General features: G+C 39.2%; 1 protein-coding gene across 6 annotated transcripts in view; it reads right to left on the bottom strand.

The window, feature by feature from the left end:
• Positions 1-17,046, bottom strand: part of LOC112982198 (protein hinderin) — a 172,746-nt gene that overhangs the window by 44,650 nt on the left and 111,050 nt on the right. For all 6 annotated transcript variants that reach the window (XM_064500430.1, XM_064500428.1, XM_064500427.1 and 3 more), the window contains 2 exons: positions 12,986-13,671; positions 10,086-10,181 (listed from right to left, as the gene is read on the bottom strand). In XM_064500430.1, coding sequence (XP_064356500.1) covers positions 10,086-10,181; positions 12,986-13,671 — 782 coding nt within the window. The remainder of the gene's footprint in view (positions 1-10,085; positions 10,182-12,985; positions 13,672-17,046) is intronic.

The following is a 17,046-nucleotide window of genomic DNA, read 5'->3' as shown; positions in this document are numbered from 1 at the left end:
TGTCCTTGAATCTGAGTACTCTAGTGAATAGGAACCATTACCACTGAGCCAACATGGGAGCACACGTACAGTACCCATCTTTTTCAATCAAAAATCTGTCCCAGTTTTCTACTTTATCTGTACCACATGATGATTGAATTAAGCATTTTAAGCACGGATTATTATTGTAGTTCTTCATTGTTACAGGTCTGTCAGTGCTGCAGTCTTACAGACCTTGAGACCTGCAAATCCGCTGTCTGGAGACTCTAAACTTATGTGCTTTACTCTATAGCTATATGCTATGCTTTGAAGCTATACTATGAAGACATCCCAAATGCCTTCACACTAGGATACTATAAAATGGTATTATATACTATCCCATTTCTATTGGAAACACCCATCCTGATGCATCTTTGAACTTCATTAGCCTTTTTTTTTTATGATTAAATCACATCTATGGGACATAGTCATTCTATGATTAAGTAGTATATTAATGATTTACTACTACACTAGTACTCATCTTTATTATATCGCTTAGTAAAATGAAAACATTGAGATTGTTTATTGATCTGCTTTTAAAAATTCTTATAGCCCAAAGAGAAGTAAATAGAGAAGTAAGACTTCAAAGTTTACTCAGATTGGTGGATTACCAATACCCAGCAGATGTAGATTTGAAAGGTAGCTCTGGGTGAACATTAAAAATTTCACTTTTGGCAACTTCAATTGCCTTGAATCCACTGAAGTTACTTATTTCATAGAGCGTGCTTGATGGCTATGGCTGAAAAATCAGCTACTTTAAGTACTTAAATACAGACATAGATGCACAACTGAAGGCATACAACTCTTAAAAAAGAAAAAAGAGAGAAAACTTGGCCTGTGTCTCGCATGAAAGCACACTAAAGATTTCCTTTCAATGCAAGGATTTTACGTGAACATGACAGCATCACAAAATACTGACTCAATCAAGATGTTTGTGGAACAAATTACACTTTTTTCTGCTCTGATATTCAGAAAAAAAGGCATAATAAAATTTAAATCAGACAGGAACTATTCCATTGCTAAAACGTAAATAGCTCTTAAAACCATTTAGTGAAATGTATATTAGCACACAATGTCCAATATCAAGCGAGGAGAAAAAATCATGGCCAGAGGCTATGTGAAGTGAAGTTGTGGGTTCTGTTCAGGCCCTGGGTTGCAGGTTCCCCGCTTGTAAAAACTAAACATTACAAATACATCATGTACATTTGTTAGGCCGGACACAAACGTCTTTGGCCATGTTAGTTATAGCAACAACTGGCAGATAAAAAGTAAATTGTATTTTACCAGTCAAAAGAAATGAACTGAACTTAGGTCTTGGAAGTCTATCTTTGCGCAGGTTTGTTAAAATTTGTTTGGAAATATCTGTCCAAAACAGCAAAGACCAGTGCCATTCCAGCTTTACGATATGTGTCTTTTAGAAGCTCGCATATATTTGTGTTGCCTAACCATCTCAGCCTTACTGAACATACAGGTGCTATATAAATTTAGCTCTTCTCTCAAAGACTACTTGCTGAAAAAGATGCAAGATGTAGGTGCAGATTATGGAAGCACAAAGTTAAAAAAAAGGGAAATAAAAAGATTAAGTACACTTTGATCAAACAGAAGGACTGCAGTTACATAAAGAGATGAAGCCTGACACTAAGCCTGACAGAAGGCTGAAGTTACTTGCATATTGTTCTGAGTCAAACTCTTAAGTATGTTAGAAACCATATGTAAACTTTTCAACATAGAAGAGCTGATGACTTGTCACTTCAGTTAAATTATAATACTAATCTCCTTAGGCCACCGGTGGTACCTTTAGAGTATGATTCAGATTTTAGTGGGGCACACTGGGCAGAGACCAGTGGAAAGAGAAGGATTAGTTCACGGTGCTAGAGAGCATCATTCCTTACTATCAGAACCTCATCAAATTAGGATTAGGGGTGAGGAGGAAAAAAAAAAGTATAAACTCTGCAAAAAAAAAAAAAAAAAAAAAGAGGCTTGCAGAGGTGAGATGTGAAAGAGGAAAGATCGAGTTACAAACAGATAACAGATAATGTATCACCATGAAATGACTCTGTGGTTCCAAAAGTCAGAAAAAATTAGGGAATGTAGTAGAAGTAGATGGCCAAAAGTTCAGGTAACACCCAAGAAAATGTTAAGTCTCATGTAACTGAAAGAGCAGAGAACAGAAAGTGGCAGAGGAAATAAAATGAGAAACGGCAGTGTAGATTTTTGCAGAGTCTTATAGACTGATACTGTACTGTAGACAAGAAGCTTTGAAGTAGGGTTTCAAAGAAGCAACAGTGACAGGTTCTGAAAAAAAAACAACAAAAATACTTATTTCAGTAGCTTATTTTGAGGGAGGGGAACGGGTATTGAGCAGCCAGAGAAGATTTTACAGTAGTCAAGGTGCAAGACGAAGGACCAGAACAAGGAGTAGTGTTTTAACTATTGACACAATAAAGGTCTGCTTTTTCTGCAAAGCAGAAAGGCTGCTGACAACTATTGTAGCTTCTAGATATGCCTGGAGAAGAAGAATGACCCTGAGGTTACGAGTCTGAGTGACAGAGAGGATGTGGTGTTATCAAAATCAGAAGAGAAGAGAGAGTCGGAAGAAAAAGTAAGGAGTTCTGTTTTGGCCAGATTGGGAATGATCTGAAGGCAGAACAACCAGGGTTATGTGTCATGGAGGCAGTCAGATATGCAAGACTAGACGGAATAGAGCAGAGGGCTTAAGAGTTATTGGCAGAGATGATAGCCAAATCCGTGTAACGGGATGTTGTCATCCAGGGATACGGGTGCAGAAATCTTTGGGCAAATCAAGGAATGACTAAATCCCTTTCCCGTCGCCTCACAGAGGTTCATACCTAGTTTCGAAAGAAATTATCTAAAATAGTGCTGCAAAAACACGCATTAAAAAAACCCCTCTCTCTCCATAAAAATCAAAAGATCACACTGTTTCTAAAATTAGGGCAACCACTAAATGAAAGTTAACCCGAACAATAACTTTAGCTAAACTTTAGGTCACATGCATTTAATATAATGAGATGAAGAATATGAAAAGGCCATTCATAATGGAATTCATCGAGTTAAGAATGCCATGCTTAGCTGCCTTAAAACATATAATTAATGATCCTATAAAAATCCGGCAGTATGAACTCTCCCGGCTGCCCGCCGAACTGTTCTTTATGCTGGGTAGGGCAAGCAAGCATCTGCTTCCACAAATACTGCCCTTTGAGAAGCTGAAAAGCTTTTTTCCCCTGCTCCATCAGGGACCACATTGCCATTTCCAGGACACGCTGAGCTTTGAACCGTTACCCAAATCAGACTACAGCATTTGGCAACCCCATACACATCTGTCATGATAGACTGGTCATTGGTGAAATGCTAAAGAAAAAGTCATTAACTCTTTTCCATCGCTCCTAATACCCCGCCTTCCTCTAGATTATTTATAATCCCCACTAAACCCATCCTATGTTTATAGTCTTTTAACACAACAGAGAAATATATACTGTCTGGAGATCTGCCTTGCTTTATACCACTCCCAACCACTTGGTACAACAAAGGACGTACTCTCTCCATCAAAAGGCCTGATCCCTCCTGAAGCCTTGATGCTCAGATTCAAGGTTAAAGGATTAAGGCCTGAAGCATCGAGTACCAGAGGAAAGGAAGCCAAATATCAAAAGAAACACAAAAATCAATCCTCCTCACCACAGGCGCAGTGCAAAGAACAAATCAGCCAGGCTGAATCTAAAATTTTCTCTGTGTGGCTCTCAAAAATTAGCACTGTTACAAATGTACCGGTTAGTTCTGCAAAACCACAGCGCCCAGGCAAAGCTGCAGAGTTCAGTTCAACATACCGGTACAATCTGGAAAGCTTTATGTCAGAATAATTCAGTTGCAAACAGACAAAGTCCACTCCAGAGAAAGTGAGAGCAAGAGAGAGAGCATGCCTGTCGTTATCTTTATACGTAGTCTGAATATCTGCAAGTGACAGAATCTAATATTTACTATAGTTTGCCTTTTGCTTCAATTCGCCACGTGCTGAAGCGCAGCCAAGGTCACAAAAGGGGTGGGGGAGCGGGTTTAGCTTAGTGCAGCTGTGATCGTGGCCAGAACAGCAGGGTACAGAGGATTTCTTGCTTAACTTTGTAATATCAATGGCTTTTGTTCTTAGTCCTGCCCCATCGGTTCTGATATAAGCTTTTAAATGGCGTGAAAGTGGGGGGTTTAAATTCTCCTAATTTAAAACTACCTTGCAGAACGTTTTGTTTCAGAAGGTTTTTCTCGACTTTTCCAGCTCGCAAATTTCTGGGACATATGAATATATAGATTAAACATCATTTTCTCTTCATCCAAGATTATATTTAAAAATAAAAAGCATCAAAGTGATATGTCTGAAAAAGTAATCCACTCCAATTTATAAAAATAGAATTCAGATTTTCAAAATTCAATTCAGGCAGTAAACTAACAGTGTCTACATTTTCCTGTAAAGGAGGCATCTGCAAATGACTTGCAAAAATGTCTCTCACTGTCTGCAAGTGTTGGCAAGGAACAAACTCCTTCAGGAGGTGCATGAATTTTAAATATTTCAACCCAAGGGGGAAAAAAAAAAAAAAATCTCCGAGCATTTTCAGTTGTGATACATGATATAACTGAATTATACCCATGCAGAAGACTTGCAGGAAATGCAACTTTGGTGAAAATATCAAAGTACTCAAGTTTTAGTGAGCCTCTTGCCACTGATTCAGTCCTCTGCTTAGAAGTGTTTCTAACACACCGTAATTCCCCTGCTTTTTGGAGACCTCACCTACGAATTAGCTCCATCTATCTATTAAAACTACTTATGGTAGATTGGACTTAGATCTTACGCCTAAAGTCTGTCGATAGGCTTCATGCTCAAGGTTACTTTGGACTGCAACAGTAATGATGTAACACTCCTGTTTGCAGCATATGTCATCATGGGAACAGAATCAGCATAACTGAGGTAAATGAAAGACGGACAGCTTCAAAACCCTCTCACAGTTCAAAGTAAACCTGAAAATGAGATTAGTGAAGCAACCAGGTCAGGGGAAATGAACTGCTCACTCTCCACGCCGACAAGGATCACTGCTGGCCTTGAAAATATATAATCCCCCCCACACCTTAAAACTAATTCCCTCCTCCCTTCCCTTCTAGCAACAAAGTTTTAGTTTACCATGTCGGAACAAAACCTTCATCCTGAACAAGAAAACCTACTACCCTCAGAGTCTGCATGTGGCACTAATGAAGCAAAAATGTATATCTAATTCTGCATATACTCTCCTGTTATGTCACAGTAGACTACAGCAGCCATCTGTTGGAGAGATGCTGTGGCTATATATATCCAGGCTACTCCATGAGTGAAAGAAAAACTCCTATCTGCAACTAATTCCGCATTTGCACTTTTGGCAGATCTGTAAGCACTTTTTTACTGGCCAAACAAGTGTTCGCTCTGCAAATATCCCATCTAAAAATGATACAAACTTCAACATAAAATACTCTGGCACAGAAACGGAACTTGGGTGTTAAAAGGAGCACTAACAAGTGGGTAAGCAGCTTCCAGATACGCAGATTTTATGAGCCATTTGCAAAGCACAGTTGATTCCAGTCCGCTTTAATGTGCCAGTCTGCCAAACTTCAAAACAGCAAAGAGATGAAAAAAAAATTCCAGCAAACAGTATTCAATAAATTCATAAAAGTTGCCCGAACACTATGTAAGGTTAGTAGATACACCTCTAGAGACCAAGGCGAACTCGGAGAGGAACTGAAGTTTGGGAGGTCTCAGACAAAAAGCAAGTTCTGCCCCGGTGAGGGGTTCTGCTCCAGAGGCTCGGGACGTGGATGACGGGAGGTGATGCCTGCCACCGCTGCGAAGAACAGACAAAAGTACTCCAAATATGGAGCACAATGGGTGCTGCCATTGCCGCTGACTTGTGAATACTGGTTTCCTTCAGACTGTGGAAGAGCAGGGACAGTGCACGGAAGGTCCAAGGTGGCAGAACTGTGAGACTGCATGTGGTTTTTATTGTATTTTTAAACTAGCGGGGGGGAGATTGTGTGAAATAAACAGCATGTGCCTGGAACAGCAGGGGGAGCTGCAAGGCTGCATTCTTCCGCATTTATATTTAATTGCGTTGAATATTTGGACACAAAAGCAGATGTATGCTTGCACACCACCACAGAAAGATGTCTAACAAGCCTCAGAAAAGCTGTGTGTATAACAAAGTGTTGAACAAGAAGCAAAAGATAATTGTCACCTTCTCTTACAAGATAATAAAAAGAGTTACACCATAAACAAAATCTTCTAAAAGACTCCTGATAGCATTCTCTCCTGGAACTATCACCATAGCAATGAACATTCAAATAGAGGAAAAGTACTACCAAATTCTGTGTTTGATATTTTCAACTAACTAAAAATATAAGCAGGAAAAAATACAAACTGGTGATACAGAATGAAGCACACAAGCATAAAAAGCTTTCAATTAAATGAAAGGTGGCAAATTACACCTGAACATCTTTACTACTCCAGGAAAGAAATCCTTTAAACAGGTAGCATGCACTGAAGGAGTGCCTCTGGATAACAATAAACCCCATTCACTACTTGTTGTATCCAACCATCTCTTGCACAGGTCAGTGTGGAGGTGCAGTGGCAGTATTGTGCGAAAACCGAGGAAGGGATGCACGTTAGAGAAAAGGCAGTAAAAAGCCGTACCGGCAGAGCTCTATAGGAAACCTGAGAACTGGATAAGCAGAGAGCTCTACAGACCAAGATTTAGGCACACAGCACTATCCAGGGAGGGGAACCTGTAAAGCAGCAACCTATATCTTCTCTAGCTGGTGCTATTAAATAGGTCTTATTTCCATGATACACAACATTCAGATTCAAAGGCAAGATTAAATAAAGGAGAGAAGAGTGGATTGTTTTAAAATTCCTCTCCCAGATGCAGACGTCAGGAGCACACACAAAAACAGGTGCCGGGTGTATTGATCCTACTGAATACGGATGGAGTGGGTACTTGAGCATGTACCAAGCATCTGCATCTGGGAGATGGAAAGCGCTTTGTAAAAGGCCATTTTATGCTAAACAAACGCATCAGGTTATGTTTTTATTTTGAATATTTTAAAGCATCTTCACAGTGGGGAAGGCTTGAAAAGAAATTATACAGACAACCAGACACCTTGCCATTAATTGTACAAGCTTCTATCTCCATCGCTGAAAATCTGCTGCGGGCTCACTGAGGAGCACTCCAAGCCGCTGAAAACCATCCGCACCAAAACCTGCTCTGACTGCTGCACCTTGGAGAACCGGCGATCTTGCACCTGAAGATCCTGCCCCTCTGCGGGTCCCCAGCGCTGGCCCAGCTGCACGCAAAGGACCACGTCCTTCCCAAACCAGCTCCTCTTTCACCATACCCAGCAGGGCAGGGACGAATTCAACACTGCACGTTCACATGAGGACAATTCAACAAGGCTGAGATGGACAGCAGCTGCTGATTTTGACAGTGAAAAAGTAACCATAACAGGACACAGAAAACAAAACAGGCATCCACTGGCAAAGTTGGCTATAATTGGAAGTACTGCCCCAGGTAAAAGTTTTCCCTTTCACAAACCGGCTTATTACAACCGAAAACAGAAACAAAGATCAAACTCTGCTCTGTATTTGCTCATGGATTTTTTTTTTCCAAGTAGGGAAAAAATTAATCCCTACAGGAGATGACAAGATGCCTTTTAAAGTACATATCTCATTTCTGACTACAATTACCTTTCAATAGCCTGGCACAGCTGCACACTCCTATTTGCTTTTTGTTTTTCATTAAGGGCTCCTCTATTATTTGTACCCATCCTATAGCATTTATGCCTGCCAGTGATGCACATTCCCTTGCCTACAATTTTTCCCACAGACAGTAGCGAATAAATTGCAATTAGATTTTCGTAATTGTAGATAATTAACTCAAAATGAGCTGTTAATTATAAAAAAACCCTATGTTTTTCAGTTCTTGATTATTTTATTTATTTCACTTCTAAACTCCAGTATCTCACTTCAGCAAGTTTAATATTTTAAAGGACTTTCACTATTTCCTTTAAAACTCCAGGATATTGCTGAACTAAGTTTTGCTTATTCAAAGATTGAAATTAAGTGTTGTTTTCTTGAGGAGCTCTCATGTATGAACTGGAAGTCAGAGAGGGCTGATTTTCCACTGTGCTTCTGATAGCATTTGCTGTAACAAGAATCCTTTGGAAGGCCGATATGGGGGGTGAGGGGGGGAAGCGGGGGGGAAAATCAAAAAAAGACATACTCATACCATCCCTTCACCCTTTCTCAGCCCTAGCCACACACTTGCACACTCTCTCTCTCTCTCTATACTGAAGAAAACATTGCTTACATAATCAAATGCGTAAGAGACAAATGGACTTGTCTTCCTAAGCCTCTTTCAGCCTTACATTAGAGTAAATTATTTAGGGAGCATTCATCTGGTAACCTTTGCAAAACTGAAGGCGGCATATAGGAAAAAAAACTTCCAAGTGCTTTGTTGCCAAACTTTGGAACCAGCTGGCACGGCAACTTGGGACTGCACGAATGCATACTAACTTTGAAAAATTACAGTAAGTTTAACCAGGGGAATGAAGAGAGGGTGGGGAACCTTTTGAAATCTGGAACTCTCATTTCGTAAACGGCACAGGTTTTCTTCATTTTCCCTCCTAGGCTACGTAGTTTTTTGCAGGTTTTTGGCAAACTGTCACCAAGAAGCCCTACAGATGTTCTAGGTTACATTTTTTTCCTCTAAGGAGCTCAATGCTACTGCACATGAAACAAATGAAGACTCTACATCTCTTTTGTTATAGTGATCACACTTTGATCACTGCAGTCCATGTGAAAACAAAACAAAACAAACAAAAAAGTCAGAATACAGTGAGGAATATGCCAGTATTGCATAGCAGCAAAGCACCTAGTTAAGCAGCAAGTATTTCGAGGAAGCTAACAACTTGTGTTGTTCTGGAGAAAGAAGACTTTTCCCTTTTCAGTGAAGAGGGATCTCAGAAAAAAAAACAAACAAAAAACAAAAAACCAACAAACCCAAAACAAACAAAGAAAATCAATATCAATCGAGGTTAAAAAGAAAAATAAAGGCACCACTTGACCCTTAGTTTATAAATAAATTAATAGTTCTTCCAGTATTCTCATACCAGAAGTGGAGAGAAGAGCTTATTATTTTAAAGCCTTCGCTTGTTCTTAAGGAAGGAGCTACTCAAAGGACAACTGCTCTTCTTGTTCACCAAATGGGATACTTGAGTCAATGCAGTTAAAACACAGAACAAGAATTTGTAACTTTTTCCAGGAAGAGAGAAAAACCATCTATAATCCACATTTTTCATGTGTTGCTTTTCTAATATGCCAGCATCTTCTTTCAGCGGTAACAGGAAATGCAAAAAGATGTAATAAAATAAAACACACAATAATATGTTCATACAAGAGTTTTAAGTAGTATGCGAAATTGAGATAAAGAGCTAAATATTAGTCTAACTCAGTTATTTCCCAGTTACTTCAGTGGTAGTTTGCTCTGATTACACTGAAACACAGGTGCAATACAGTATTTAAAAAAAAGCAAGTAACTCATCAGCAGTAAAAGAATTTTACATCTAAAAGAAGAGACTTCTAACAAAACTTCATTGGAAACTTATTTGTAATCATTTCTATCTGCAAGTTAAAGGCCAATATATGTTTGTTACATCAGAACCAAATGAAGACTAGAGCGATATCCTAATCTTAAATGAAAAATAACAAGCAAGAACAGAATATTAGATTTTGTGAAAAGTCCACTTTGCCCTGAGCTGGGGTAGCATCCTTACAAGATGCCACACAAAGTCTGAGACCACCACAGGAAGTAAACCCCCCAAACTTGAGTAATAATAGTTCAGCACTTGACCCACAAAACCCAAGAGCTAAGGAATGTTATCTTTCCTCGGGGTAAAAAGCAAATATAAACACAGAGTAGGCAGTCAGTAACACACAGCCAAGAAGATGCATCAACACTGAAATACTTAAAAGCGAAGAGAGAAGTTACCTTAGTCCCATGTCAGTGCCGTTCATCATCAGACCAAGTTCTCCTGGTGCTTCACCAATGGGCACATCTTCTGAACTAGGTACTTGGCCTCTCAACCTGGAAAAGCAGAGTTAACTGGCTTTGCAGCTGGTGAAATCATCATACTGGGAACTCACCACAAAATGGTGAGTTGTGTGGCCAGAAACAAGGCCTTTAATCATGTTAAACACAGAAGCTTTCACAACCGTTCTCATGTTTTCAAAAACACTTGTCTTTTGGGAAGGTGACTTCTGTCAAGTGCCTTGCTTCTGAGGGTTACCATTAGGAAAAGAGGTTAGACAAGCTTAATTTACTGGTTTCAAACGACCTGCTCCCTTGAGTACATGGTCACAGTATCCAATAACAAACATTCCTGTTTGGCTCAGCTTATAGCTCCAGCAGCACCAGAGCTCAAAGGCGTCATGAAAGCTGCATAAAATGTAGGAGATGGGTCTGTCTCCTGAAACTGTCGGCCCACAGATGATACTCCATTTTAATGCATAACATCATCTTTTTCCTTCTTTTTCTCCAGTGAAGGCAATAAAATAGCTTTCGCTTTTTATCTGAATAAAAATCCTGTTTCCAGGACTCATCCAGATGCATCCCCATTAATAAGAAAGAATATTTTGCCATTTCTAGAATTCTCATCTATTCTGATGAGGTTGATATCAGTAGGAGTCATCGAACTGCCCCTTTCCCCGCACACACACCGCTGTTTCTGACAGCTGAGCAGCTATGTCACATGGAGAGAAACAGCAACCAAAATACTATGCTCACTTGAGGCCAAATAGGTAAATGTGGGGAATTACAATGCAGTTATGATGCACTGTGGCCAAAAAAGGATCAATTTATATTCTTGCTAAAATAGAGGTTAATAGCTAATATTTGCAAGTGGTCAGACCTCTTACTTGTGACTCAATGACAATGCAGCTCATACTGGACCTTAAACAGGACTCCATCCACGCAGAAGGACAGACAAAAACAAACAGTTTTAGTTTTGGGAGGTGTATTTTCATTGGTGTCATTTTGTGTTTTTTGTTTTTAACTGTCATGGTGGTAAGAGATGAACTAGGTTAAAACCTCCTGACAAGGAAGCAAAAGGTATCTGAGCTTAGCCAAAAGAATTTTTATTGCCTGTAGTACATAAAGTTACCCTATAGCTAGAACTGAAACAGAACTGTGATGTTTAAGAGATCCACCCATAAATATCAAACATTTATTTCTACAAAGGTGTTTTTTGTTTTTTGTTTTTTTTTTAAGAGCAAGTACATTATATTTTAGTTGATTTTCTTGGAAAGAACATGGCAAATATACATTTACTTGCACCTCTGGAAAAAGAACACAAACATACTTTGAGCTCTCAGAGTGATCACATATGATTTCCTTTCAAAGCATTTTTTCAAGTAACTACAGCTCTGTAAAACATGCAATTTTTCAGCAAAAAAAACCCCAGCTAAAATAGGCACAATGACATTAACAAGAATGTCATTATAGAGATATTTAATGTCCCTTTCTGGGGGGCAGATGATGCCTCATAGAAGGCTGAAAATTATCCCATTTAAAAAAAAAAAAAAAAGAAAGAAAAAAGCTCAGCCTGTATGTCCTTCATATTCTACTTGTTTTTCATTAGAGGGACACATGCATAGAATTAAGGTATTTGATGATTAAGAATCCATCTGTTCCTGCTTATTTATCACCTGAAGTCATAATCCTTTGTTTGTGACCTCAGCCATTTTCAACACGCACGCCATCGTGATTGCCTCCGATAAAGCAGACCTTTTAAAAGCTAAACAAACACACTCTTCTCCATGAAAGACAAATTTAAGACCACCTCAATTTCAATGTTCTCTTTTGGAGTTTGGAAAGTAACCAGAGGGCTGTGATTAAGAAGCAAAAGTGATATATTCCTCCATGGTGGTAATAATACGTGCATGTAGGAAGTGGGTCATGTAACACAGACTCTTGTGGGATGCTGTAATTGGTTACCATATTAAAACAGTATCAAAATCAGCATTCTTTTGAAACCATCCTACTGCTTCTCCTAAAAGACTGATAGATTTTCCCCATTGCTCTCCCTTCCTAATGTGGAAACTCTTGCACTTAGCTGAGTTACACTGGCTAACACGACTTTTTCGTCTGCAGCTTTAACACACTCCCTTTCACTCTTCCTCTCCAGCCCACGTAACATGACACAAAATAAATCAGCTCCTCTCTATCGCCAGTCACCACTTACATTTTCAAGAAGGTGTTATCTCAACTTCTGCAAGAAACTTGAGGGCCTTTCAAGCCACAGCCTGTATTTCTATGGCTACTGCCTTTCCCTTCTCCTGGTTTTAAGCTTATGTTGTACCTCAGTCTTGGCATTCTCTCTTGCACAAATTTAACTGCAAAGATGTCCTGGCTTCACAGGGCTCCCTTCTTTTTCCATACAGAATGACCTGTTTCTGTAAAACACAGTTCTCCCAGGCCCTACACAGAAAGGTGCACCACTTCAGAACTGACCTCTCAGAGGAGAGGAAATGCCATGTCTCCATCACCCACGCTCACAGTGCTCTCTTGCCTAACGTCCATATTCCTTAAAAGAGTGCCTGCACTAATATTAGTCTCATATTTTTCTACTGCTCTTCTTTTCCTACCTAGTCTTTTAGCACTGCTTTTCTTTTACCTTTTTTTCTACCACATACTGTTTTCCTCTGCTGCTTTCCACAGCTGTCCTGCTGTTTCCCAGCAGTATATTCTAATACACTAAAAAGTATCCTCTCCTCTAAATCATTATTAGAATGAATTTCTGTTCCATTCTTCCATTTTAACTACTGCCCATGTCTACAGCTTTGTTCGAAATTTAAAAAAATTTTTTAAACTACTATCAATCTCAAAATCACCTGTTATAATCCATACGGGACTGGTGTAGTTGCTGTTGCTTTAGAAGTAGTTTTGCTTCTTGCTTAGCCAACAAATGTTGGAGACGCTCCTTCTCAATTTCCAGCTCCATTTTCTGCAGAAGAAGCTGCTGCCTTCTTTCTTCAGATAGCCTTTTAGCTTCCTCTGTTTCTTCAGACCCAGCATCCACGCTGTCACTTAGCCCAGAAACTCGAGAGAGCCTAGAATAATCACAGATTTCGTGAACTGGTCCAGAATGTCTTCTAAGTACCCGGCTGACGTGGTGGCTCTCTTGCATGCTACCTGGGCTTCCTACATGCCTAAAGGCACAACAGTGACTCATTTGCTGAGGGCACATACTCTGCAATTTGTTTCCTTTCTGTTCCATCTGCTGAGCCGGTTTTACACAGTGAGGGCTCCTTTGCTTGCTCGAGGAAATCATATTGTTACATTTTTTGTGCAAGCCATTTTCCACTGGACATTCCTTCGGACACTCCTGATAGTTGTGATGGATTTCAGTCCCATAATCACGATTATTTCTGCAAAGCTGGGACAACGCAACACGGCCTGGGCTTCCAGCCTTTGATGCACTACTGTTCTTATACAAAGTTTGTGGTCCTCTTGTACCTAAGTAGGAACCATCTAGTTCCAAAGACAGTTGTTGGCATAAGCTCTTCTTACAGGATACCTGCAATAAGAGAAACAATTTCTTGTGAATTGAAAAAAACATATATCTGCTCATTAATTTCATGGGGTAAATGTGTTCTTTCAGAATTAGACTTGCTGCACCATGCTGATGGACATACAGCCTAACTTGAGAATATGTTTATCCAAAGACAGACACGAGTCTGCTATCAAATCTACATTTCATTCCATCTACACAAGTGCAATAAATGTAAAACTACTGCCTGCAGGATCCTCAGCGTAAAATGAGTCGCTTCAGAGTTTCAAGTAGTTGTGAGCATCTAGGGTTACATAAAATCAACTTGAAGAGTGGCAAAAAACATTAAATGTTAATGTTTGAAAATGTTTAATTTTGAATACCGAGCCAAAAAATCCATTCAGCCACTATAAATACTCTTTGATTGGCCATTACACAGCAGGAGATTTGATGTAAAACATTTCACCTTGCACTGAATGGGATATTACTTACCGCTGGAAATTTGATGAGAGTTTTTGAAATATCTTTACAGAAACAGATAAAAACCAACTACTTTCTGTAAAAAATGCCTGTACATCAAAAGCTGTCATTTAAATACAAAACATGTTTAAATTCAGCTATAAACGTAAGTGATTTTTCAATTAAGCTGGGCAAGTGATTACACTCTGATAAAATTCTGAAGAAAGCAAGCAACTGTAATTCACATTTGTCAACTCAGTGCAAGCAAATTTTAGTGGTTTTGTTATACTTGGGGATATTATGTAATAGACATCAAAATCCTACTTACATCCTGGAGTATCTTTGCACTATGGTTCATCTAGACAGTTAAGCATTTAAGTTGTTATGCACATCAGAACAGCAGTGATTCAGGCACTCGCTTTTCTGTTTCTAGACTTGTGCATTAATTTCAACAACACTGAATTTAAACTCTCCCAGCCTTTGGGACCTTTGACAAATCTTTCTTTTTCTTTTTCTTTAATTAGAGAAGCCAGGTTTGTTAAAGATAACTAAACCACCTTAGCAGTAGTGAAATTTGGTGACCACTGATGGGCAGAAAAATATTATCTGCACTCTGGCAACGCTTATAATAGATCAGGTATTGTCCACAGACAGCGGAAGAAAACCAAGAAGCCCCAAAACCCTAGAACTTAAGAATGCAAGCCATCATGCAGCAAGGATTAGAAGAGAGATGTAATCCAAATCTATGCAGTGTTTATATGTATTATTTAAATACTTTTTTTATAAATAAACAAAATACCAAATATACTCTGCTGCCCTTCAAGACACCCAATTACAAGTTTCTTGTAGACCTCACAGAATGTGAATTAATGTAGATTAGCACCTGAATACTGATATTTTATTATTTCCAGATTTGTGGACACAAAAACATCCTCTCCACCATGTGACTGAAAGCAATGGATGTCATGTTTTGCCCCAAATGGCCCAATGAGTTGGAGGTATTTGCATTAATGTCAGTGCTAAATGTCTGAGGAAAGTCTGGTGCATGGACTGGGTGAAAAGTGCAGGACATTAAAATATTTTAAAGTCAGAGGGGCTGGCCGGGCAACTGAGCAGAAATGCAACATGCTGCCAAAAAGACAGAGTTTTGTTATTTATTATTTGTAGTTTGCCATCCTTTTCTGCAATATTTCTAGACAAGTAAAGGCTGCAAAGACCTTGTAATCTAAACTAGACAACACACACAGAGATGACCGGCAACAGAAAAAGGAAAGTAAGAGAATCCAATGGTTACATTCTGCCTCTCATATCCCACTTTAGCTGCTTTTGCAAGAATACTATTTAGGGGAACAACAGGAAAAAGGGTTTCAAGGTGCCTAGTTTCCCAAATGCCCGGGACAGAAGATGGTGGGAGATGTGAAGATATTCTTAGAGGATCCTGTTAGAGCTGACAGCTTAGGGTGGTCTACAGAAAAAACATACCTAATTTTCCTCCAGCCCATAAAAAGAAGTAGGCAAGAAAAAAAAAATAACTGAGGAGTTTTGTTTTATTTTAGCAGTTTGTTTTATTGACCTAAGACACATGAGAATGTTAAGAAATCTAAGCACATGAACAAAGATGGCACAAAATAATCATCAGGAGCAGATTTAAGAATAAAGGTCCAAATCTCAAATTAACTTCATGGCTAAGACTCTATTAAGAGTCCCTGAAGGCCCTAAAAGAGAGGTACCAGTTAGCATTTGCTGACCTTGGCCGCCATTAAATCTGCCCTGATGGTCTTGAAAATGGCATTGACATTTAAATACTTCATAACAAGGCAGAGAAACTTTAATGTTATTTCACAGTTACAATATGTTTGCAGGGGGGAAAATTCTCATTAACGTCATGGAATGCAAGGGGTTTTTTTTCATTCCTTTAGATGAAGGAGGTCATATCGGGTACAACACTGAGTTCCAGCTTCACCTGCCTTTAACAGCTACTCAGAACCTTGCAGGGTCCAACCCCAAATTAAAATTAACCATTGGCAGTCAGAAGGGAGCCAACATCTTCACAAGTAATTTGTGTTTTTCTGTTAAAGGTCTAATTTAAAACTACAACTGGATGGTAAAAGTACAGGAGAATGGACTGACATTTACACTCAGGAAGGATCACGTGAGACTAGAGCATGCCATGACAAATCTGTAAGATATAGGCCAGGTGAGAGGGAAAAGAGGGAAAAAAAGATCTAGACTCATCTACTACTGTGAGTCTAAGGACTCACAAGCATAAGGAATTAGGTAGTTTTACAAGATGAGCTTAGGAAAGATGCTGCCTGTGGGACACATGGAAACCATGACGGACCATGATGGAACAGCTGTGCTTTCCCCTCTGTGGAGCTCTTCCATGCTTGCTGTATGGTATTTAAAGATACAACTTCCTTTAACGGAGGCTTAAACAAACAAACAAACTCTGATTGCTCCTTGCAACATATGGAGTTAATAGGACTTGGTCAGATGTGAAATACTTACACAGTAAAAAGGAGATATCAAAAAATAGCTCAAATGGTTTTTAGAAAGATTGGGGGAAAAAAAAAAAAAAAAAAAAAAAAAAAAAAAAAGACGTGGGGAGCTCTGTGAAATCTACCGCAATCCCTGTAATTCCTGCTGAGGGAGTCAGAACAAAGCCTAAACACACGTTCAGTCCTTAAAACTTCCTACAGACAAACAGTGCCTCAGTTTTATACAAGTGACTTTACAATGTCTGCAAATTCTTCTTAAACACAACTTATATTTTGCTCTGCAATGTTAATGCATGGCACTGTTAGAGGAGAGATGTCTGCAGACTGATGCCAGCCTACATGGCTTTGTACTGCAAGGGAGTGTGGCTGAACTAACAGATCAGATCAGATCTTGCAAACTCACCACAGACAAGGTCCTCACAGATTTCACTGGTAGCTCTGCATC

Source organism: Dromaius novaehollandiae, chromosome W (assembly GCF_036370855.1).
Source record: "Dromaius novaehollandiae isolate bDroNov1 chromosome W, bDroNov1.hap1, whole genome shotgun sequence".
Classification (NCBI taxonomy): Eukaryota; Metazoa; Chordata; class Aves; order Casuariiformes; family Dromaiidae; genus Dromaius; species Dromaius novaehollandiae.
Note: the sequence above shows the minus strand (reverse complement) of the source record. Positions and strands in the feature narration are given on the sequence as shown.